The sequence below is a fragment of the Alexandromys fortis genome, unplaced genomic scaffold (assembly GCF_014885135.2).
Source record: "Alexandromys fortis isolate MF-2015 unplaced genomic scaffold, M_Fortis_MF-2015_v1.1 scaffold_172, whole genome shotgun sequence".
NCBI lineage: Eukaryota > Metazoa > Chordata > Mammalia > Rodentia > Cricetidae > Alexandromys > Alexandromys fortis.
The window spans coordinates 683,530-707,089 of record NW_026068061.1 but is presented as its reverse complement, the minus strand read 5'-3'; the positions used below and the strand labels follow the sequence as shown (position 1 = coordinate 707,089).

Below are 23,560 nucleotides of genomic sequence, written 5' to 3'. Positions count from 1 at the left end.
AGGAGCAAGGTAGAGTTGGTACCCAGAGCCTATTAAAAAGAAACTTGGACTTGCTTAAAGGATGCTCCGAGATGAAGGTTAAAATAAGTGACCTTTGCTGACTCCATTTTTTTTCCTACTGCCTTTCTGCTCTACTTTCCGTTTCATAAGAAATCACCGTTTCAATTCCAGGTGGACCACGTAGAAGGTCGTCGTATAAGCAACACAGAAAATCAGAACAAATGAGCACGCAGGAAATGGCTCGCACAGACACTCAAGGGGCCTACGCGACTATCATTACTTTTAGTCCCCTTAGGGAGAGGCTTTCCGTGGTGGCCAGATATAATCTGATTGCCAAATGCAAAATGTCTTGTTAAATTTATATCCCTGTAAGCCCCTAATTCATTTATTTTGATGGCTTGGTCTTTTGTGTGCTGACCTTTACTAGGCTAAGGATCGGTCGCCAAAGCTTCCTGGGCAAATTTGTTATTTGGAGGCAAAGAACACAAGCGGTTTCTGACTTAGCTGCCATATAAAGATAGTATCAGTGTGAACCCAGCACTTTCCACACCAAATTTTAAAAAGGTTTCTCTAGAATCATGTGTTTCTTCCCCCATCAGAATGTCAAGCTTACTTTGTCTTATTTTAAACCTAGATGTTTATTTGCTTTTTAAAAAGTCTGTTTATTGTTGTTGTTTTTGTTGCTTTTTAAGAATCAGAGAAAAATTGAAATGAAGCAGGAACCCAACTGTCCAGAGGTTCAGAACTGCTGAACGAAGTGGTCGGACACAGGGTTTGTGGGAGAAGCTGTGTGTAAGGCAGCTGAGGGGGGCAGACGCTTGTGCTGAGGTGTGCGGGCTGTTCCCTCCAGAGGGTGAAACCAGAAGGTATCCTTTTATTTGTGTCTTTACCCTGGCTGGGTTGTGGATATTTTAGTAGGGTTCCAGCTGTGTCTGGAACCCCTCATAGATACAGATCCATTCATAAGGGTATCTTGTGGTACATACCATGACCTTCTGGACTATCCTTCCAAGACCCCTAAAGGACCGAGCTCTTGAAGTTACCCCATCAAGCCCTCTACAGCATTCTCTATAGAAGCTTCTGGCCCAGCCCTGCTCACGGCCTGTAGCTGTTGGTTGAGTTAGACAGAGCTCCTGGAGGGCGGGTCTAAGAGACGGCGACAACATGTTGGGGTGTCTAAGATGGCTCTTGTCATCTATAAAGCACTTTCCTTTAGGAGGTGATGCTTTGAATTTTACCATTAAGTCTGTGTGGTCACCTGTCTCAGCTTTTGCAATCCGATAAGTTGTGGGTCGTGGATGTTAAATGAACCCGAAAAGATCATTCTAGATCAATTACTGCCTACAGCTGGCTTATAGATCTTCCATCTCACACACCTGAGAGAAGGCGTGACCCCTGAGTTAGAACAGCTAGTCTGAAAAGGCACTGAATTGAGGTAACATCACCATGAGGTCAGTGTCCATAAGACGTTCTTCTGGATTTCCAGGGTTTCCACTTAAAACAAGAGCAGAGATAAAGTGTGCTAAGCTGTAATCTCCAAACTTTGATCTTGTAGTGTGGGATGCCTGACTAGAAATTCTGTCTCAATTCCAGGTGTGGCTACTTGGGGGAAAACCGTATCGTATGGCTTCAGTCTTCTTGTCCGTGAAGTGGGTACAATAACTGACTATCACACTGCCTATTCTACGGGCTTGTTACCAGACTCAAACAGGACGCTGTCACAACCTTCCTACTCTATAGTAATAGATAATTTTGACTTAGCATCCTGACGTGGAGCTCAGCCTGAGGTTGCGTGAGAGGGAGTTGCCTTGCCTCACTGCCCAGGGAGGAGGAGGTCAGTACCCTCACACATAGGCACATTTGAGAGCCTCTGCTGGGGAAAAAGGCATGAAAGAAACCTCGGCTCACACCCCTACATGCTCATGTTCGTGAATATTCTCCTGGTATATAAAGATAACTTTCACCATGGTGTGCAAGCATGGGAAGTTCTAGACTGCCGGCCCACAACCATCAGTGGATCCTGCATCAGTAAGGTCCCGAGCATGTGACACCCTGCAGGCCACCTCACCAGGTGAGAGTACTTCCCATTCATGCCTTGTTCTCCACAGTGATTTTAGAAAGGAGCCACGTGACCATTTGCCAAGGTGACGCTTCGGAGAAGGGGAACGGGAATGTTTTTCTTGGTCTTCAACCTAGAGCTACATCTAGCGGAGCAGTGGGGAGGCTGGCAGAGTCTGTCAGGGAGCTAATGGTTCTGGGAGTGTCGTGTCTGTTTCTGCACACATACCTGTATCTGTCTTCTACGCTAGCACCAAGAATCATTCAACCAAATCATGGAGCTTCCCCATCTGTCAGCGCGGACTGCATGGTGACTGGGTTAGGAAGTTACCAAGTGGTGGGGACAGACGTGATCAATTAATATGCACAGAGTGTTTAAAACAGTGCCGCAGACTCCGGAACTTATGCCCTTTATGAATATTAAGCATTATTCCCTATCAGAATTGTCTCACTAATCATTTGTAGAGAGATACAGGGTGAAAAATTAGCAGCTTTTCTAGAGGACGGTTTTATTGCTGAAAAGCGACCAGTAGACCTCAAAGGGCAGCGACATGCCATCATTCAAGAGCTTGGGAACACAGCCTCTAAGCTGTCACCTTAGAAGCTCGTTTTGAGGAGGCCACCAGGTGCTCTGGGCACACTCAGGCTTGAGAGGTGCTGAGCTGAGCTCTCAGGCGCAAGCAGAAAACCTTGGTTCCTTGTACTCTGACATGGAAACTGGCTGAGAGCATCTGTGCCATCTTAGTGGCGGTTATCCAGCCTGGATCTCACCACAGAGAGCTGCTGAGAGATAGGAGGGTCAGGACCACACCCACATCGACCTCCCCATTGGAAAGCAGCTCTTCAGAAAGCCAGTAAGATGGACACATCACAGGCCTCCATGGAATACATGGGTGACCTCAGAGTGGGGAACCAAGCCAAATGCACTTCAAGGAAGAGGTGGTGCCATTAGGAAATCTGCAGATGCAGTTTTAAAGGGGTGCTGTCAGCAGTGGCTACAGAGAAAGAAGGTCACTTACGTTAACCCAGGGATGCTCAAGGACCTGCAAGGCTGAAAATCTCTGGTCGACGTTAACCAACAGCATCATGTTGATGAGTTCCTGTGAAGGAGAATATTAGACTCCGTTTATCCAACCCTGGAGGGAGGAGCTGAGGGTTTGCAAATTCAGGATTGCAATCTCAGTTTGGAAAACCTCACAATCTAAATCATGTCACCCCACTTACCCATGACTTAGCTGGATCACACTTTCAAACGTTAGACTGTGAACTTTTATGCAGCTTAGTTGATAGAAAAATAAAATGAAATCAATATTTATGTAAATGCTATAAAATAAAATAGCTTTAGAAGCAAAGAAATTACTCATGTTAGACAATAACTTTTTACTAGGATGTAATACTTTTAAGTCAGATTTCATAGTTGTATAGATGTCACATAAAAAAAATAAAGAACAGCTTTGGGGCTAGAAAATGGCTCAGGGGTTAAGAGCACTGATTACTCTTCCAGAGGATGGGGTTCAATTCCCAGCACCCACATGGTGGCTCACAACCTGTAATTCCATTTTCAGGGGATGTGATGCCCTCTTCTGGGCTCTACAGGCACTGTACTCATGAGACACATATGCACACATGCAGGGCAAAACACACATATGCGTGAAATAAAAAGAAATAAAATCTTTTAAAAAATACTTGAAGTTTCTGTTTTGACAGACAAAGAAATGGGTCCTTATCCAGGCAGCATGTTTAAGGCTATAGAAAATGAATGAAGGATGATTTGCCAAAAGGTAGTTGATAAATTAAAAACAAACAAACAGTTTTCTGGAGATGCAGCATTAGGGGGCACAATGACTTTGCCACGCATCTGCCCACTTTGGATTATGAATGGGTAGACACATGTTATCCAGTTCTTTATGGGCTCCATGGGATTCCTGTGATCCGAATCCCTGCACACGGCAGTCGGAGGCAGGAGTACTCAAGTCTAGCCTGGGCTACATAGTCAGACTACATTTATAGATGAGGCTGTCTTTGCCTGTCCCTCAAGTCTCTCAGCTCGGGGTCTTTATTTTACCCTTCTCTCAACTCCTGATATTTCCCTAAGTTCAAAGGTGTTATATGATGGACGAAGATGAGAGGCCCGTGTCCAGCAAACGTCATTTTATGTGCATAAGCTCCTGCCTAAGCAGAAGGGTTTTTAAATCGAACTCTGATTCAGGAGAGAGAAAAAGCCATATGCACTGAATGACCAGAAAATGACCAATTTCTCTACACTGGATTTTGGAGAATATGAGTCAGCACTCCTGAACACAAAATAGCTTGAATATCTTTTACTCAAAATGGCTTTCAGATTTTGAATTTTTGTTTAAATTTTGCAATATTTGCAGACACATAATGGTATCTTGAGGATGGAAAAGCAAATCAAAACACAACATTTAATTGTTTTCTCTGCACTTTATATGAATAGCCTGAGAAACCCCTTTCCTAGTATATTCAACATGCTTGTATTTAACTCCAACCTGTCACAGGCGCAGAACTTTCCCCTATGGGATGACATGTGTTGACACCCAAGTTTCAGAGGTTATTGCCTTTTGGATGGGGGGGGGGTTTCAGACCAGGACTTTTCAATCTATAAACATTTGAAAGAGATGAAATTGTCCCCCCTGAGGTCTACCAATACAGCAGCTAAAACTATTCATTCTCTTAGATGCAGATATATTGTTTCAAAATTTGTTAAATATGCATAAAGTTCCCACTCTGCTCACTTTCACATCCAGTGTGATGTTATTTCTGTACTTTCACTTTCTGTGAAAAAGTACACCCCTCACCCTCAATCAGAGGAGCTGATCTTGGGTTAGCAGGGCGAAGAAGCACAAGGTCCGTCTCTCCTGCCTCTGAACCCCAGGCACCCTACGAGGTTGGACTTGAATAATGACATCTCCATGACATCCTTTGTGGTCATTTCAAACAGAGGCTGAGGCTGGGCTCTCTTCCCTCTGATGAATCAGTTGCTTGATTCACTTACTGATAAACCTCTCTGGTTTACTGACTACACAGAGCCACTGGTTGTGTACTGGTCATGATGCCAGAATTGCTGATGTGGCGGTGAACTAAACGAGGAAAAACCAGGGGCTAGAGGGACAGCTCGGCGCTCAAGAGCATTTGCTGCTCTTGCAGAGGACCTGGGTTCGAGTTCCAGCACTCATATCAAGTGGTCAGAAACCCCCTGCTACTCTAGTCCCAGGCAAACACACAAAACATTTTCATAAATGGACAAAAATCCTAGCCTTCACAGAATTTACATTCTAGTGAGAGAGTCTGGAAATTAATTGCCTAAGTAGGATTTGATCTCCTACCTACATATGTTTATGTAGGTTATATATATATATATGTTTAAGCAGGTGGTTATAGATGGACAGTTACATGACAGAGAGGATGGACATGAGAGTTTACGTTCTATTTTTGAGACTAAGAACATATGTTGTACATAAAACAGTAAAGCAGAGAAGGAAAACAAGGCGAGGAGGACAAGGTGAGCCAGGAAATGTCAAGAGCTACAACTGGCAGCAGGGGCCAGAGGTGGCTTCCCTGAGAGGAACCACGCAGGGAAAACAACAATCCTGTGCTGCAATGAAACCGCAGTGACAGCAAGATGGTGGCCCTGATGTCTGTGATGTCCTGGAGTCACATTTTATCACTGGTCTGTTAGTACATGCTGGTTTAATTAGAGTCAATGCTTCCACCAAGGCACTAGGCTCCAGGGAACAGGGCAGCGATGAACCCCCTACCTTAGCAGAATCTGACACGTTGTCCCAGTACGGAGGTGGGAAGTCCACCTGGCCCATCAAGATCTGGTCAAAAAGCACCTCTTGGTCATCACCACTCCTGTGTAGACAAACAAGAGAAAGCTGAGCTGGATGTCAGCTCATCACACGCCCCTTCAACGTGCCAAGTATGCTTCTTGTCTGAGCCACTGAAAATGTCAGTATGCAATTGTTTTGGTAAATTAACAAAGAATGAGGTTAAAGACAGCATGAGGAAGATTTATGGTATGCATGCAAATTAGCATGCAACATGGAAAAAAGAATGAGAACTGCAAGTGGTATTCTTATTATGCTCCCCGCTGCTACAGGCTCCTTTGTGCGAGAAGGGCAAATGGATCATTCAGAGAGCAGACAAATGACTTGTTAGAGCTGAATAAAGCATTGCTGCCCATACCCACGGAACGGAGGGAAACCGCACAGCAGGATGTAAGTGATCACACCGGCTGCCCAGATGTCCACCTTGAGGCCATATCTGACAAAAGGAATGATGCTGGAGTTAGCAAAGTCAGCCAGGACAAATTATACAGCCCCAAATCATGACTCTTCCATTGCCAACACAAGGAGACCAAGCAAAATTTAAAAAATCTGCCAACTGAATGCAAACCCCAGAAGAAAGTTCTTTCGTAGTATGGGCAGGCGCTGTACAAACTGCCACGGGAGGGAAGCCATCAGCAGTCCTACCTGGCTTTGGTGCCTGTGAACCACAGCAAGGCCCGGCTTGCCAAGAGAGCCCTAAAGGTGCAACGGTGGCATTGCTGTCCTAGAGGTAACCAACAGCTGTTTAATTAGACTGAAGACTTGGTCAACAGGAGCAAAACCATGCCAGCCATCCGGGGCTAGTGAGGCCATGGATCCTGAAGGAGAAGCCCTTTTCTTTTCTTTTCTTTTCTTTTCTTTTTCAAGACAAGGTTTTTCTGTAGCTTTGAAGCCTATCCTGGAACTAGCTCTTGTAGACCAGGTTGGCCTCGAACTCACAGAGATCCATCTGCCTCTGCCTCGAATGCTGGGATTAAAGGCGTGAGTCACCACTGATTGGTGACAATCCCTTTCTACCACCGTACCAAAGCAGTACAGTTCCTAACTGTGTTTCTATAATTTCACCTTATATCCTACTCTCCTCAAAGAAGCATCTCCTTGCAACAAAGAGTCCACTGTGGAAGCCACACCCAGTCAAAATGAACAGGACAACTGATTGTGGGGTGACCAGAGCTAGCGGATGCGCATACAAATCAAGAACTCAGGGTTCAGTGAACATCGTGGAAGAAGGGGTGGGAAGGCTGCAAGAGCCAGAGGCCCAAGAAATCCGATGTGCCATTGTGTCTCCAGTTTAACTGGGATACTCATGATACCTCAACAATACAGCTACCTAAACAAGATCTGACTAAGGACAGCACCGGTGGACATGCTAATGGTGAGGAGGCAAATCTTCTGGGACTCCAACCCTAGACAAAGAGCTATAAGCAACCAAGGAATGCTGACATCTGAGAGACAAGAATTGTCTTCCCCAGGGATGAACATTGTAGTTGGTTATTCAATGCCAAGTGGTCATCCCTGAAATCATACACATATAAGGAACAATAAACTGACCCATCAGGGGGTCATACTTACACATTAAAGCACATGTATATCGGATAATAACAAAAAAAGGTCATGAATTCTAGAGGGTCTGGGGGGAAGAAAGGGAAGGGGAACATGATATAATTATATTTTGACTTTAAAAAATTAAATAAAAAATTGCATCACATAAAAATTATATCTACAAAAAAGCAAAAAGTAGCCGGGCAGTGGTGTCATATGCCTTTAATCCCAGCACTCGGGAGGCAGAGGCAGGCGGATCTCTGTGAGTTTGAGGCTAGCCTGGTCTACAAGAACTAGTTCCAGGACAGGCTCCAAAAGCTACTGAGAAACCCTGTCTCAAAAAAAAAAAAAAAAAAAAAAGTAAAAGTAAAAGTAAACAGAACAGTACTGGAGAGATGGCTCAGCAGTTAAGAGCAGTGGCTGCTTTGCAGAAGACCCAGGTTCTGTTCCCAGCACCCACATGGCAGCTTGCATATGCAACTCTAGTTCCAGGGGATCCTACGCCCTCTTCTGGCCTCCACAGGCACTTCATGCATGTGGTGGAAAGACATACACGCTGTTCATAAACATAAAATAAAAACAAACTTTTTTTTTAAAAGATAAATTGGAAAAGACTGAGGATCGTGAACACACACACACATTAAATACTACAAGCCTGGGCTGATACATTTGCTGTGGACATTTTAATGTTTAGATAGGGTTGGGTCCAAATACCCTTGATTTAGAAGCAGCAATTAAAGATTATTTTTTAGTTTCTAAAATATGATATACTTCATCTTGTTTCTTCCCCCTCAAACACTGTAGACTGGACAAAATAAATATCAAGTATTTTATAGAAGATAGAACTGGTTCAGTGGGTGAGTAATTTTGTTCAAGATCACACTGTGTCTCAGCAGCAGAGCTGGACTCCAACTAAGCGCCCAACCACATCCTCTTTCTACTCAATGCACACAGTATGCATTGAATATGTCCTGGCCAGAAAGTTGCTAGGTAGAGGCAGTTTTACCGAGGGTTGGCAGCCAACGTACTTGTGTGAGTTTCCAAATCACTCAAATTTGGCTAACCAAATAGTCCCCAGGGCTGAGGAGACGGCTCAGTGAGTAAAATAGCTTTCTATCCAGCCAGATGAGTTTGAATTTCTTGACTTGTGTGGTAGAAAGACAGAGCTGTCTTCTGAAACTTCCAGAGAGTTGTCTTCTGACCTCCACATACATGTAAATAGATAAAAGAGCAAGGAGTCCTAAGGATTCCCCCAGGAGGCTTACTTGCTTGTGTGTTCTGTCTTTTTGTCTTTTGGGTATAAGTTTATGTCATGAGTGAAGAGAATACTCAGGGCTGGGAGGTAGCTCAGAGGCAGACTGCTTCTACAGTGTGCCGAACACCCTGGGTTCAATCCTTTGCAGCACAACACAAACAAACAAACAAAAAAAAAAAAAGCAAGAAAAAAGGTGCTGCGTTCCGCTTCTCACGCACCGCCCTTCCCAGTCCTTTGGTTGAAGGGTAGCATTTCAGATCTCTGGCTGTGGCTCTTGGTAACAGAATTAAAAGCAAGACAAAACAAAACAAAAAGCTGATAAAGCCTGCATTTTAAGTCACCCTGAGTTCAAATCCCAATTCAGTCTCTAGGGAGTCATGTGACTACAGGCCACTTAGCCTGCTGGATGACAAATCTCCACATATTCACCTGGGAAATGGCAGAAGCATTGTGCACCACCAGAGTGAGAACTGAGTAGAGTTTAAGACTTGGCACAAAGTAGGCCCTTTCGGAATGGGTTGCTCCCCTCTCAATCTAGGGCAGCACACACACCAGCCATTAGCTCATGGCCTTCGGAGGTCCAAGACGTTTGTTTTCCTTAGAGAAGCAATAGCTAAGACGACTAAAATGAGGCCAAGGTATAAAGCTAGGTGAGAAAAACGACCAGAGGGGAATTTATAACAGTATCTCATTCTTTTATATTTAAAGTGATTTAATTACTATTGATATGTGTTTCTCCACTTATCTGGACATTTATTAAATTTTTCATTTAAATTTTACCTTTGGCGAAGACCAAATGCAATCTTTAAACAGGATGACAGTCACTGGCAACTTGCTTGGGAAGACAAAGAAAAATGGCTTGCTGAAGAGGTGGGGGAGGGGAGAGAGTTGATGGCTAATTTTGCCCATGCCCACAGCTCTTTCATGATTCTTACTCCTTCGCAAGTTCTAAAGCCAAGGGGAGCACTCACCCAGTCTCTGCAATGATTTCAGGAGCCACATATGTTGGGGTGCCGCAGACTGTGTACAAGGGGCCATCAACAATGGTGGCCAGACCAAAGTCACCCAACTTGAGCGACTTACTGCCATCCTGGTGCTCGTACACCTAAAATAAAGGTAAAAAGAGTTAAAGGCCTTAGAGCCAAGAGCACTGAGCCTTAAGGTTAATGCGAATGAAACAGACAACAAAGGCCCGGGCAATCACGCATGGATAGCCATTCCGGAACATCTTTCTTGATTTCATGGCAACATTTGAGGCAAGGAAGGAATGGCAAATGGAAATTTGTTTAGCAAATAATGGGGGCATTTAGACAACAAGATGGAGGAGCTCATGGAAATGGTGATGTGGGGGCTGGGGAAATGGCTCAGTGGGCAAAGATGATGTCACCAAACCTGATGATACAAGTTCATCCCAGGACCCATGCACATGGTGGACAGATAGACAGACACACACACTGACATACACTCACACATACACACACTCACACACATATACTACTCACACACATATACGCATATACACAAACACACACCATCTCACACACTCTCACACACTCATACAATTCTCTCACACATACATTCACTCACATACACACACACTCAAATAATATATACACATACATTCATAATATGCAAACACATACAATACACACACACACACTCTCACACACATACACATAGACACACAATACACACAGTAAATAATAAATAAAAGTGAACACAAATTAAATGGTAATATAGGTTCCTATTTACTGAGCTGAGTTATACTTGGGAAGTGAGGATAGGATCTTCAGGTTGTTTTGTATACATGTTAAAAACACATGAGACCAAAATCTGAAATAACAGTAGGAACTGGCATTCCTACTCTAGGAAGCAATTATGAAGATTTCTCTCTTTGCCTGCCTGCATTTGATGTTTTCCACAAAAGGAAAACTAGAGAGTCTCTCACTCTGAACACACCATTCACGAAGGCAGTCACTTCCTTTCCACACACCACCCTTCAGTAATAGAACAAAGCATCCACGCAGATATTAAAATATTTTGTTTTCAGTGCCCTACATTTCCAGCAGGATCCATTTCTAATTTTTATTGATAATTGAAGAGCATGTTAACATCTCATCTCACCTGTGGCAATCTGGAAAGATTTAGTGGGTGTAGAGCCAGCACTCGGCCTAGCGTTCCTTATTAGGGCAGTAAGTCTGCAGTCTTCCTCTGAACAAATCAAAACAAGCAGGCTCGCACCTCTTAGACAAATACGTAAACTCCTTAATGGTAGTCCAAGACGGCACCAGTAGGATATGATTTTTAAAAAGCAGCCCAAACAACTTCATTGATTACGAAAAGGGTAAAGGGGCACGCAGAATTCTCACTCGGTGCCCTCTCCTGGGAGCAGTAGGTTGGAGAAAGCCCCAGGTCAATCCTGTTTCCAGATCTCAAGAGCAGTCTTCAAGAGACCCTCCAAAGGAATGGCCTAGCTTTCGACACTTATCAAAATGATTTACCCAGCAAGTTGAGGCTTGCTCGTCCCCCTGTGATTTCTTGCCAAAGCGGTCACTTGCTGAAGCCGAGTGGGCCTCTTGCACAGCAAGGCACATCTCCGCATATCAGGAGCAGTACTACAGGCTACCTCCATCTGCCTTGGCATGCCACCGAGGCACTGGGGCAGATGTTTGGCCAGCTCAGCTGCAGGGTCAGCGATGACCAACTGGAGCTGACTGTTTCGGTGAGGCAGATCTACTTCTCAGGGGCAACTATCTTTTCTGTATAGAAATGATGCATCTACATGTTATCCGCACTCACAATGGGGACTCTTTGTCTCTGGGGTTCTGGATCCTGGTCAAGTTTGGTCTGCCCTTGGCTAGGCATCCAAAGACTTAAGCAATCACCGGCAGTTTGGCTGCTTGGGAAAAGACAGACATGCGTCCAGTTGTCTTCTGGGGTGGGTGCTATCTTCTCTACTTAACGAAGCAGCTGCATGGGTTTAAGTTAGCACTTGCAGGCACCAGATCTACGAAACACTATAGTTTCTCCAGCCTAAATGCTATCGCACTGGCCGCTCTGGTCATCCAAACAATAAGCAAATGTTTTCCATGAAAGGAAACCTGAGATGGGGCCACTGAGATTGGCTGTCTAGTTCATTTCCCGTACAGACCAGAGCTGTTTACCTCCTGAATTCCATTTTGGTATCAATAACTTTTCTAAATTGCAGAATGCCCTCTTGCTTTGATGTTGTGTGGGGTCTGAGCACTCACAATGTGTGCTTTGCCAAGCTGAGCAGATTATGATATATTCAACCCCATTTGTACAGGAAGTTTCCCACCCCTACACACAGTATCTGTATCACCGAGCTGCAGTCACAAGTTTGGCAAAACCAGATGTTGGAGGACGCAGTCGTCAGAGGCTTGTTGTGGTTCTGGATATGACTGTAATTTCCGCACAGGAGGGCCACTAATGATTGCCGTTTTAATAGGAATTCTGTCTAAGTGCATACAAATTATATTTAATACAGATGAACAATGTAGTTGAAATGAAGGAAAATGTTAAGGACTGGGGTTCGCCCTCCAGCACTGCAATAGACAAACAAACAAACAAAACCCCAAAAATCCCAACCAGCAAACGGAAAAGAAAACACAAACATGCTGTGTAAAATAATGGAGACATCCTTTAAAATATTAGCGGGCCCACACACTGCAAAACATTTACATATATTGAAGCTATACTTTTGTATTCGTTTTTTTATTCCTTTAATCACATGCACGTGTAATTACCCCCCTGCCTTTTCAATATTTGAAAACTGTGCAGTTTCCACGCGTGTAAAGAGACTCAAGTTGTCGCCTGGCAGGAGAGACAAAGAGCTCGGAGACAAAGGCGAACTCCATGTCACTGAGAACATTTCAAGACACCAGGCCTCTGCGAAAGCTTTCACAAAATGCTTTTGCAGGTGGATGAATATCTGCCCAGGCCTCTAGTTGGGAATTCTGTTTAACTTGTTGTCAGACAGGGCAGGAAGCAAGGTTACTTTGGGGTTTCTCCTCTGTCAACACTGTGGGAAAAGGATGGAGAAGAGTGGGCTCAGCGTTTGTTCTCGTCCAATGGGGGTGCCCCTTTCTAACATGGCGCACTGAGCTCTCACAAATGGGGCTCATAACGCGTGCTGGCTGCAACCAGAGGGCATCGATTCTATTTTGGTTGCTTTGTTTTGATTTTTTTTTTTTTTTTGAGACACAGTTTCTTTGCAGAGGCCTGGCTGTCCTGGAAGTAACTCTGTAGACCAGGCTGGCCTTGAACTGGCAGAGATCTGCCTGCCACTGCCTCCTGAGTAAGGGGATTTACAGGGATGCACCAATGAGGCGCATCAGGCCTGTGACCAGTGAGGCCCCTTGTAGATGTAACTAAAACTGTATTTAAAAAAAAAATCACAACTTTCTTAATTCATTTGTTTGTGGTGTATGCATTCTTAAAGCTATCTGTACATGGTATTTCCATGGCGACCCCGAATTCATGTGGAACCAAGGTTTTAAGAGTTCAAAAAACATGAGGGTTTGCTCACAAATTCCTATTTAAGATGCTAAAGCCTCAGGGTGGAAGAAATGGCTGCGCCATTCAAAGCACTTTCTGTTTTCCCAGAGGACCCAAGTTTGGTACCCAGCACTCATATCTTGTGGTTCACAACTACCTGAACTCTAGCTCCAGGGCGTCTGACACCCTCCTCTGGTCCCCATTGGCACTGTGCTCATGTGAACACACACACTCAAAAACAAGATTTTAAAGTTGCCGTCAAGCTCCACAAAATGAAATGCAAGCTTATTTAAAAAAAAAAAAAAAGGCAAATCTCAGAATGAATTCTGAGGTTCTGTTGGGGCAGCTCTCCACACTGTGACCATGTGACCAGTCCTCAGGAAGGGTGCTACCAGACTCCAAGTACAGGCCTGACAGCCTGACCCCCTGAGTTGGGCTCCGGTAGAGGGGGACCATTTTGCCACGACTGTATGTTAAAGCCTCTATAAAACATGACCCCCACGTTGGGCGGGAGCACATTAATTGTCAGTCAAGGAGTTCAGAACACGAGGTATGATTTAACGTTCATCCCGGGCCCCTTAAATACTATAGCTGTTCCCCCACATTTTAAACACTGAGGGGCTATTGAAAAGACGGAGATTAGTGCAAATTACCCAGCATGTAGTGCTCGCACTGTTTTAACTAAGCAATAAAACTGTGTAATTGTACAACACTAATTGAATGCAGCTCCGCGTAATTGTGGGCTGCCATATGCATCCTATTACGGTAAAGACTGTCAGGGTTGTGTAAGCTACCCTTGTGATCATTGCAGATGGCTACAGTCAGGGAAGTGGTTCTCTTGGGTTTATTGTATGGCCATAAAGACATCTCACGGATTGACAGACTAAATGTGTCAAATGACAACAATTATGAAAAAGGTTTCAATTAGAAGCGGAGGGCGCGCCCTACAGGGGATCAATATACAGAAAATTCGCATATAGATTTGGGAGATGGCTGGCCTCTATTTTTAAAGGTGGCTTTATTTTGGGGTCGTTGGGGGTTATCTGGAGTTTCGGGTCGGCTGTAACCTGTTGAACAGTAGGTATTTGGGCATCTGCTGACTTCTCTCGGATGGAAAGCTGAGACCATTTGGAAAAGTTTTTTTTTCTTTGAAAAAATTAATATATCCTCATAAAACTTCAGCAGTGACCATAAAATATGAAAACTCACAGATAACCTGAGCCTGGTCAAGTGGTCTTATGGGGGAGGAGAAGCTGAATGATAAAACAGACGCGTTAGAAACGCACGACTCCCAGAGCTGCTACAAATTCAAGGCTAGCCCTGCTGCAGCAATGGCCGACGACTTGCTAGTAACTGTGGAAATAGCTTCACAGAGCGGCTCAGTGGAAACTCACAGTGACTTCACCAAATAGACTGGCAAAGTGGCGTGAAATGGACAAAGCCGTGAGAAGGGCTCAGTTTCCCTTTTATTATATATGGAGTCCCTTTAAAAGGAGGCTGATTTTCCTGAAGCCGTAGCATATGGCCCTCACAAAATGCTCTTTAAGAAATGGTTTGAATCTAAGTCTTTAATCCTCAAGAAGCAAAAGAGAGTCATACTTAAGTGGGGAATTATTTTGCAAAACGTACTTTGTGACTGTAGCATCTTAAGTTAGACTTCTTGGGAAAAAAAAAAACCATGAGGCTAAAAAAATAAAAAAGTATATTAAAAAAAACCCATTTCATCCCCCCGTGTCAAATATTTCAGAAACCACGAGTTAAATGAAATAATGAGGCTGATAAGAACTTGATACAGGCCAGGAAGGAATACGCAACGGGCGAGGTTTCAATATTAAGAGAAATAAAATCTCTTGTTTGCGCACTGCACTGGAGATATCCTGGAAGAGAAAGACGTGAACAGAAACCTCAGGAAACCGAATTTTCACTCCCAATTCTGAAATCATCACGGAGTCATCTAACACGGGCCAAGCAGCTGCAGGGGCGCATTCCAGATCCTGTCAGGAAAAGGATCCGAGGACTTCTGTCCATACCAAGGAAACTTAATAATGCAGCAATTTTATAAAAAAGCATTAGATTTTAGTCACACAATTAATAGCCCATATATCACTGTAGAAAAATATATTAGGCAAGCTAGATCACTGTGAATGAAAAGAAACTGAACCCAGCTAGAGTCTTCACACCATAGGTGTGACTTCCAGAACTTTCTCGTATGCAGCGTCTGAGGACTGAGTACAAATCCACTTGGTGGCATTCTGCCCATGGCCTGTAGACTGCTTCTAACTGGGCCCACGGTCACTAACAATGCCAATAATCCCACATCTAAATGGATTTCTTTGGGGATCGAGAGTCTTGGGTTTGAGACACAAGGGCATTCCTTACCTCTTGTCTAGCGTTGTCTTGAGTGGAGACTAAGCAGTCACAGGGCACAAATGGACACTGAGCTTGGGTGAGCCATCCACTGAGTACAGTGAGAAGGGCCGGGGCACGGTGCCACTCCACGGGCATTGTGGAATTGCAAAGCATTGGGCAGGGGGCTCTTAGAGAGTTCCTTACTGAGAGAAGCAGATTCTCCGAGAAACTACCTTCATCTGCAGATCTACATCTGTATATTGATATACCAATATCTGTATCTAGCTCTATCATCTGTATCTCCCTATAGAATTAGAGAGAAAGATGGTTCTATGCATATAGTCTTTTTAAAAAATGAAGACAATCTGTTTCCTTTTATATTATAATGAAAAGATTGATTTGCTTATATTTTTGCCAGTAAAAACTAAATTCTGTGAGGTTATGTCGTTTTCTTAAGATCCATCAATTTCCGAAACTGGTGAGAGATGGATGAGTTTTGTTGCCAGGGGATTTTACATCTGTTAGTCACCCCCAAAACCTTCGTGAGTTAAAGGTTAGCTTCTTCACCGTTTTCTAAAAATGTTTTTTATTGTTTGAAAATTTCATACATGTATATAATATATTTTGATCAAACCCGCCTCCCATTCTCTCCTTCAAATTCTTCCCCTACCCAGCACCCACTTCCCCCTGCCAACTTCACATGCTCTTTTCTGAAAATCTACTGGGCTCACTTTGTGATGCCCGCATGTGCATGGGTGCAGGACAGTCTGCTGCAGCATTGAGCTTCTCAGGGCTGGCATCATTTAGATAAAACTGACTTTCCCTGCCCCAGCAGCCGTTCACTGCCAATAGCTCCTCAGATAAGGGCGAGATTTCATGAATCCCTCCCCATACATGCATGCTGGGATTTTGGCCGGCATGGTCAGGGGCAAGACTTACATATGGAGCCATTGTGTGTTCATGTGTGCAATGGCCCTGTTGTGTCCAACAAATACACTTAGTCATCGTCTGTCTTGTTTGGTACATGCATACTAGTCCCATGCCGGAGTGAAGCTAGGGGATTACTGTGCCATCCCTGCCCTCCGAGAGGTGTATGTGGGCGCGAAGGTGACTCTCGGGTAACTGAGTTGAGAAGTGGTCTGCGACCCTCTGTCCTCTATTCTTTAAGGAAGCGCCACTCACTCCCATGCTTGGCCCATCCGTTCGCTCACCCATTTGCCACCCAGCCATTTGATTATGATATGCCGGGCTTGATAACATGCAAAGCAAATAAGCACACAGGTGACAAGGAGGAAAGGTGTTAAGGCTGGTGCGAAAATCAATTTCTAAGTTCTGTTCTCACTGGCTCAGCTGTCAGTTCTCCCCTAAAGTGTAGCAGAACCCACTGCGACAGAGGAGGCCACGTTTTCTCATCAAATTCCTTTGACCTTATCAAACACAGATCAATCACTTGCATGATCAGTACAGATCTTTAAAGCAATGCAACATTTTAGTATTTGCACTGTTAGAGTTAACCATAAAACATGCCCAGAATTCTGTATACCCAATTATACTACGTAAAATGAAATCTGTATTTGACACTTATAAAAGTCACTGTGCTAGCTACAAATCTCTCCATCAAACCTTTAACTAGCAGAGGACTTGTTAACAATGGGACAATTCAGAAGGATGCTGGGGTCTCTTAATGAAAGTGCAGAGCTGAAGGTGGAAGGAGGGATTGGTCTGTATCTGCTAAGTTTCCTGTAGGCAGTAAACACATCCAAACTTTTATACTAAGTTTACTGCAACACCTTTCTAAGGTAACCCTTAGATCTATGTTTTGCCACAAGACAGGAAAAAATTATATGTGGGTGAACAGTACAAAATTAAAAGCAATGACAATAGAAGATGAGAGGTGGCATCTTCCTGTGTACAATGTTACCGTGAGGCGGTTTGTGTTTTTTGCCACAAGTAAAAGGGAGATAAAAAGGAGAGGGCCCGACATAACCCCCATGAAAGAGGCTTGGGGGGATTAAGGAGCTTGTTCAAGGTCACAAAACACGACAGTACTAGAGCTGTGGCTTTTGTAAGTTCTGAGGCTGTGAAAGTGTGCCCCCCCCCCACAATGGCTCGCTCCCATTCCCGTGGAGACCTCAACAGCATTTGGAACCAAGAGCCATCTCATGCGTAACTAGAAATGTCCTCTTCATTCCGCTAAATGTGCTCTGCTTTTCTATTTATTCTGTGATAGATTTATCACCAAGAAAACACACCAGTCCCATCTCCTCACAGTAGGAAACCACGGCAGTGGGGAAGCAAATCTAGTCATTTTTCATGGGGATATTTTCAAAATTATGAATAGCTGCAATAGTCTCTTTGTATATTTCAAATCAAAGCAGGAGAGGGGAAGAAAAAGAGAAGAGTGTATATATATATATATATACTCTTTCTGGTTCATTTACGTTAAAGTATGTTCCAATGATCACAGAATTTAAAAATATCCTGCAAACTACAATTTACAAAAAAAAAAGCGCTCTGCTATGCAATCTTAGACGGTATTTACGGAAATAGACAATAGTTTGCTGAGAAACAAATAAAACAATGGGTGCCCCAAACCTGTGCCATGGAGGGAAATGAAGCCTTTACTCTCTAATCACGGAGGCTTGGGGCCTAAAGAAGTTACTCAACAAAGCCCCGCTTGTAAGTCCGTTCCCATGAGGCGATGCCATATGAGTCAGGATACAGGAGTAATGACTGTGGATGACGGAAAATTGCCGCGGTTCATGGAGGCAGCTAGGCAGAGAGAATGTTTAGGCTGCTGCAGGGGTTTGGAATTTGAGGTGCAATTAAGTCAGACCTCTGCCATTTGACCTCGGCCGCTCGCATGAGCCAGCCGCTACAAGATCACCGACATAATTGCAAAGAGCTAATTGTGAGCATATTTATCCTGTGAATGCCTGCCTTTTATGCCTCAATGTCAACCCCATGAAGGAATGTGTCTAGTTCCCTGGCACGGGACCTGGCCCACAGTGGCACTTGCTTAGTCTCCTCCTGACTCAGAGCACACTGCCATCTAGGGACTTTGTGGGTCAGAACTCAGTTGAGATCTTGAGTTTTCTACTTGCATATTATATTCTCACTTTGGGCAAGTCATTTAAATTCTAGGCACCCAGTTTCTTTACCTGTGAATTGGAGGAGTTAAAATTTTTACTCCACATGGTGGCCGTGGTTCAAACAAGATACTAGGTATTTTTAAAAGCCCCTAGCATGAAGCTGAACACGTAAGTGATTCTACAGTAGCAGACCTAATCAGCTTTGATTTTTGAGGTGGGAGTTAAGATACACTTGTGGATTTAATTTTTTGAGACAGGGTCTCGCTATGTAGCTTTGGCCGTCCTGGAACTCACAATCTAGACCAGGCTGGCCTCCGACTCTCAGAGATCTGCCTGCCTCTACCTCCCCAGTGCTGATATTAAAAGTGTGTGCTACCACACCTGGTACGATCATTCTGATGACCTCACGCAGCCGGCTGCAGGGTCACCAGACATCAATTTCTGATTTAGCAGAGCGGTGTTAAGGCTCTTAATACACTAATCTGCACTTTATATATCTGCAAAAGTGGAAAACAAAAGAGAAAAAAAATGGGCATCTTTGGGTGGCTGGGAGAACAATCACTTTCAGTTTCTAGCCCGAAGGATCAGTAGAAGCTGTGCTACTCCGAGTTTCCCAGTGTAGCTCCGCCCACCTCATTTCTGCTTCCATCTGGACCACCTGGACTGTGGGCAAGAGAAGGAACCTCATTTGATGGCACGGAGAACTCAGACAGGGAAATTATAAACAGCAAAGCAAACAGAAAGGAAAGAAAGACATCAGGGCTTTGGGCTGTTGTCTGCTTTACTTTGTTTTAGATAAAGGTCATGATGTAGCCTAGGCTGGTCTTGAACTTCCTATGTAGCCAAGGATGGCTTTCAACTTCTGACTGCCATTTGCCTACCTTCCAAGTGCTGGTGTTACTGGCTTGTACCACCATAGCCAGTTTTATGCTGTTCTGGGGACCAGAACCCAAGGATTCATAAAGGCTAGGCAAACAGTTTACCAACAGAGCCACACATCCCCACACAACCCATTTTCTAAAATATCTTTTCCTGTGGATTTTTTTTTTTTGCACTGAAGTGATAACATCTACTTCTTATGGTGAGTCTGGATTCCCGCACCTACAGACAAGCCAGGCCTGATGGCACACGCCTGTAGTCCCAGAACTGGGGAGGTGAAGACAGAAGGACACAGGTGTGCTGCTGGCCGAATGTGCTGAATGGGCTCTGGCTTCAGTGAGCAACTCTGTGACGAAATATAAGGTGGAGGCTGGAAAGGAGGACACTGGACGCACACATGCACACACACGCACACACGGACCTCAGGTCATCACCCGACCACACTCACTTCTATGCACACATGTGGGCACACACGCTCCCTCCTTCCCCTCCACACACAAGAGTTTCTTTTCTCTTAAGTTAGAAGAGTACAAGTTCAGCCGTGCAAATGCTCCTATTCACTATTTGGTCCGAGCCCATGATGTTAACTACAGTCATCCTTTGATTGTTTTTCAGAATGTTGTTCCCGTTAAGAAATCAGCGTTCTTGAGGGTATAAGAGCTCTTATAGATCACCTTAAAGAGACACTGAGAACAGTGGAAATGGGCCCAGGAGGCAAACAGCTAAAAAGAAAGAAGAGGAAAAAAAGACGTGTGTGTGTGGAGGGGGGGGGGGCGGTGTCCATTTACTAAAGAGGCCTTGGAAGCCACGCTGCCAGAGGATGGCTTTCCTCTTACCAGCAGGTTCTCCGGCTTGATGTCACGGTGGACGATATTCAGGCTGTGCAGGTATTTGATGGCACTGGCCAGGTTGTACAGCATCCCACTGGCATCTCGCTCTGTGTATTTGCTAGTGGAAGTGATGGCATCGAAAAGGTCTCCGCCCTGGAAGAGAGCAGCTGGCTGAGCCGGGTACTGACAGATGGACCAATAGGCTGCCCACGGAGGGGACTGACAAACCAGAAAGGAGATGAAGAACGGACTAGAATGTGGGGCGCTCCTAAGGGCTTTCTCGGCTTCTGCTTTGAGAAAGACTCTCTGGTGACTTCTCTTCCTGGTATGGGAGATAGAGACATTTTATCCTAAGCTTAAGGAAAAGCTGTGAGGAGACTCTCACACCAGATACGTGGCTGCCTCCGCAGCCCCTCTCCAGGGAAGAGGAGGTGGAACTGGGTTCCCTCTGAGAAGCCTCATGTTGGGGGATTCTGGTGACATGTACTACCTGCCACACACCAACTGCCAGCTGAAGTACAAATTCAGAGTCCTAAAACTCCCCCAGAAAGACAGGTAATTCTGCAAGCTATGTCCTTAACAGAATGTTCTTCTGCCTTTGAAATTATTAAGACACGTGCGAAACACACACTCTTTCTCTCTCTTGCTCTCTTTGACTTGCTAAATTTAGTTCTCTTGGAGTGGGCGGTGAGCTTTCTTTTTCAATAATGTGTTTCTCTGTAAGGAATGGAAAATGGGACCCACAGCCTGTTCTGAAGACAAGAAAGACAGGGAGAGAGGGAGGGCAAGACGGGAACACCAAAGACAGCTTCCTGGTTCTATTCTTCTGAGTCTTTGCTTCCCGTGGTCCTTTATACTTTATCAGCACTCAGTCAACCAATGATTTAGGCCTGATATTAAGCTGCACTTATCTGAAGTCCTTTCAGAGACTTTGGGTATGCTTTACTAAAAGTATTTACATCATGATAGGAGATGGACTACAAAACAGCTGACCCCAGGGCCCAAACACATTCAGATGTCTGTAACTCCGTAGCGAGCAACTTTATTTCCCCTTTAAACACAGCAAATAAATAAATAAGTAAACGAGACACAGCCCTGTAGGCTGTCAGGTTTCAGGTTTCACAAACTGTGCTGGTATCTGTGTCCCATGTGCAACCTGCCACCCTGGAATTCTCTCTCCCTGTTGGCCAAGCAATGGTTCTTCCACGAACAAACCTAAACAAATGTTTTCTCTCTCTGCTTCCTGTTTCTCTCAAAGACCCGGCTGTCACACAGATATGAAGTTTGTTTCTGAGCCACTGGCGGACGCGGGATGTTCTCTGTGGTCCAGCTGAACCCCTTACCCTTAGTTAGAGAGCAGGATATGTGTGGTTGTATGAGACAGCCTGCAAAAAGAATCAGGTGCTGTCCTGGTGCCCGAGGCTCCAGGCCTCAAGGCGGTTCTTTCTGGCGCAGACAGGATGCTTTCCCCCTAGTTGAGACATCTTAGTTTTGTAGACAGAATTCACGGAGGCTGTGCAGGTCAGGGAAGGGCTTGGCTGTACTCATCAGGCTGGCTTACAGTCGGCCATCGGACTGAGACCTGTCCCCAGATGCGTCATCAAACACCTCTATTTCTCATCCCCAAATTTCACTTGGTCTCACCCTCCCCACAAAAATCCACCTACAGGGAGCTGACTGGTAAAACTACAGTAATTCATCATATTTATAATAGTGCACAGCAGAGCAACAGGAGTGAGCTGAAGCTGTTGGTTTAAAGAACCGTGCTATGGTGACATTCTATTCTGTGAGCTGGAGACTATATAATCTACAAGGTAAGTAAAGTAGCGATTCGGTAATAAAATGTCTATAAAAATTGCAACACATAAAAGGACCTCTCTTTGGTCAAAGGACAATGTAACATTTTTACCACAATGTTGGCATGTTCTGGTCACCGCCCACCTCAAACATGACAATGGAAGAACATGCACCTTCACTAACTCCATGACAAGGTACAGCTCAGTGGGCACATCCATCTCTTCGATCAAGAGGACAATGTTGGGGTGCTTCACCCTCCTCAAGATAGACACCTCGTTCTGGATCATGTGCTCCTGTGCAAGGGAGAAGCCATTTTAATACACTCAAAATGTATGAGGAACCAACTCAAGACAGGACAACCACCTGAAGACAAGGGAGATGCATTTTGGGGAGACTCAACAGCATTCTGAAGACCCTAAAATAATCCAACTCAAGACACATCATGACGACTATAATTTTCTAGAAAATGACAGGATGAATCTTAGACAACAAATGTAAGGGGAGACAATAAAGCGAGCAGAGGGGAAAAATGAAATCAAATCTTCCTAACTACTTTTATTCCAGAATTATGTATAGGACTGAACGTCCCCCTAAGTTTGTGACATTCTGTTGCATCAGAAGGCATACTCTTGTGCTGCACCGGGTTAAAAAACCGGTTGGCATTTCTACCCTTGAACACAAACTTTACAAGAGTAAACCTGGTACGTACTTTGCCTCGACATTTGCTTTTCTTGATGATTTTCAGGGCATACTCCCGAGCAGTTGACCTGCAAAGAGAAAAGTTTTAAAGTACAACTTAATTTGGGATCAATTGAGTCCTTTCGTTGGGAGTTAATCTCTTGCTTTGTAGGTCTCAGCGTTTCTATTTTTGAAAGGGCTCTGTTCTTTCTGTACAAAGCAGTCTGCAGATGTTTGTGGGTTTACCCCAACTAAGGACAATGAATCTGTTAGCACAGACGGATCTGGAGTAACGCAGCCACGTTTAAACCGGAAACACGCCACTGTGGCTGTTTCAGCTCTGCTAAGTTGCTGTCCCTTCTCCTGGAAGTCACCAGCAAGGTTGCAAAGAACCCGTCTGTAATTGTCCTTTTGCCACTCTTTTAATTATCCACCACCCGGGCCACACACAGAGCCTCCCTAAATGCCTGGCCTCAAACCGATGATCCTCCTGCATCAGCAACTGGAGTGCTGGGAGTCGAAGTGTGATCTGTTGTGCCCAGTCAGTCTTTTTTGGGGTTCTCAATCCACAAGAGTGGCTACGACAGTCACCTGAACAGCTCTCAAGGTCACCCTGAACAAGCCTGAGAAGTGGAACACCCCCTAGATGTGTGGTTAGTGTCAGAGCCTGAGAGCAAACTGTGGGAGAAGCCATGATGAGGCCCAGAGAGG

General features: G+C 44.6%; 1 protein-coding gene across 7 annotated transcripts in view; it reads right to left on the bottom strand.

Moving 5' to 3' along the window:
* Dclk1 (doublecortin like kinase 1) overlaps nt 1-23,560 on the bottom strand; it is a 288,199-nt gene that overhangs the window by 31,563 nt on the left and 233,076 nt on the right. For all 7 annotated transcript variants that reach the window (XM_050120243.1, XM_050120236.1, XM_050120238.1 and 4 more), the window contains 7 exons: nt 22,881-22,938; nt 22,345-22,464; nt 20,381-20,527; nt 9,678-9,811; nt 6,268-6,345; nt 5,838-5,934; nt 3,078-3,158 (listed from right to left, as the gene is read on the bottom strand). In XM_050120243.1, the coding sequence (XP_049976200.1) occupies nt 3,078-3,158; nt 5,838-5,934; nt 6,268-6,345; nt 9,678-9,811; nt 20,381-20,527; nt 22,345-22,464; nt 22,881-22,938 (715 nt within the window). The remainder of the gene's footprint in view (nt 1-3,077; nt 3,159-5,837; nt 5,935-6,267; nt 6,346-9,677; nt 9,812-20,380; nt 20,528-22,344; nt 22,465-22,880; nt 22,939-23,560) is intronic.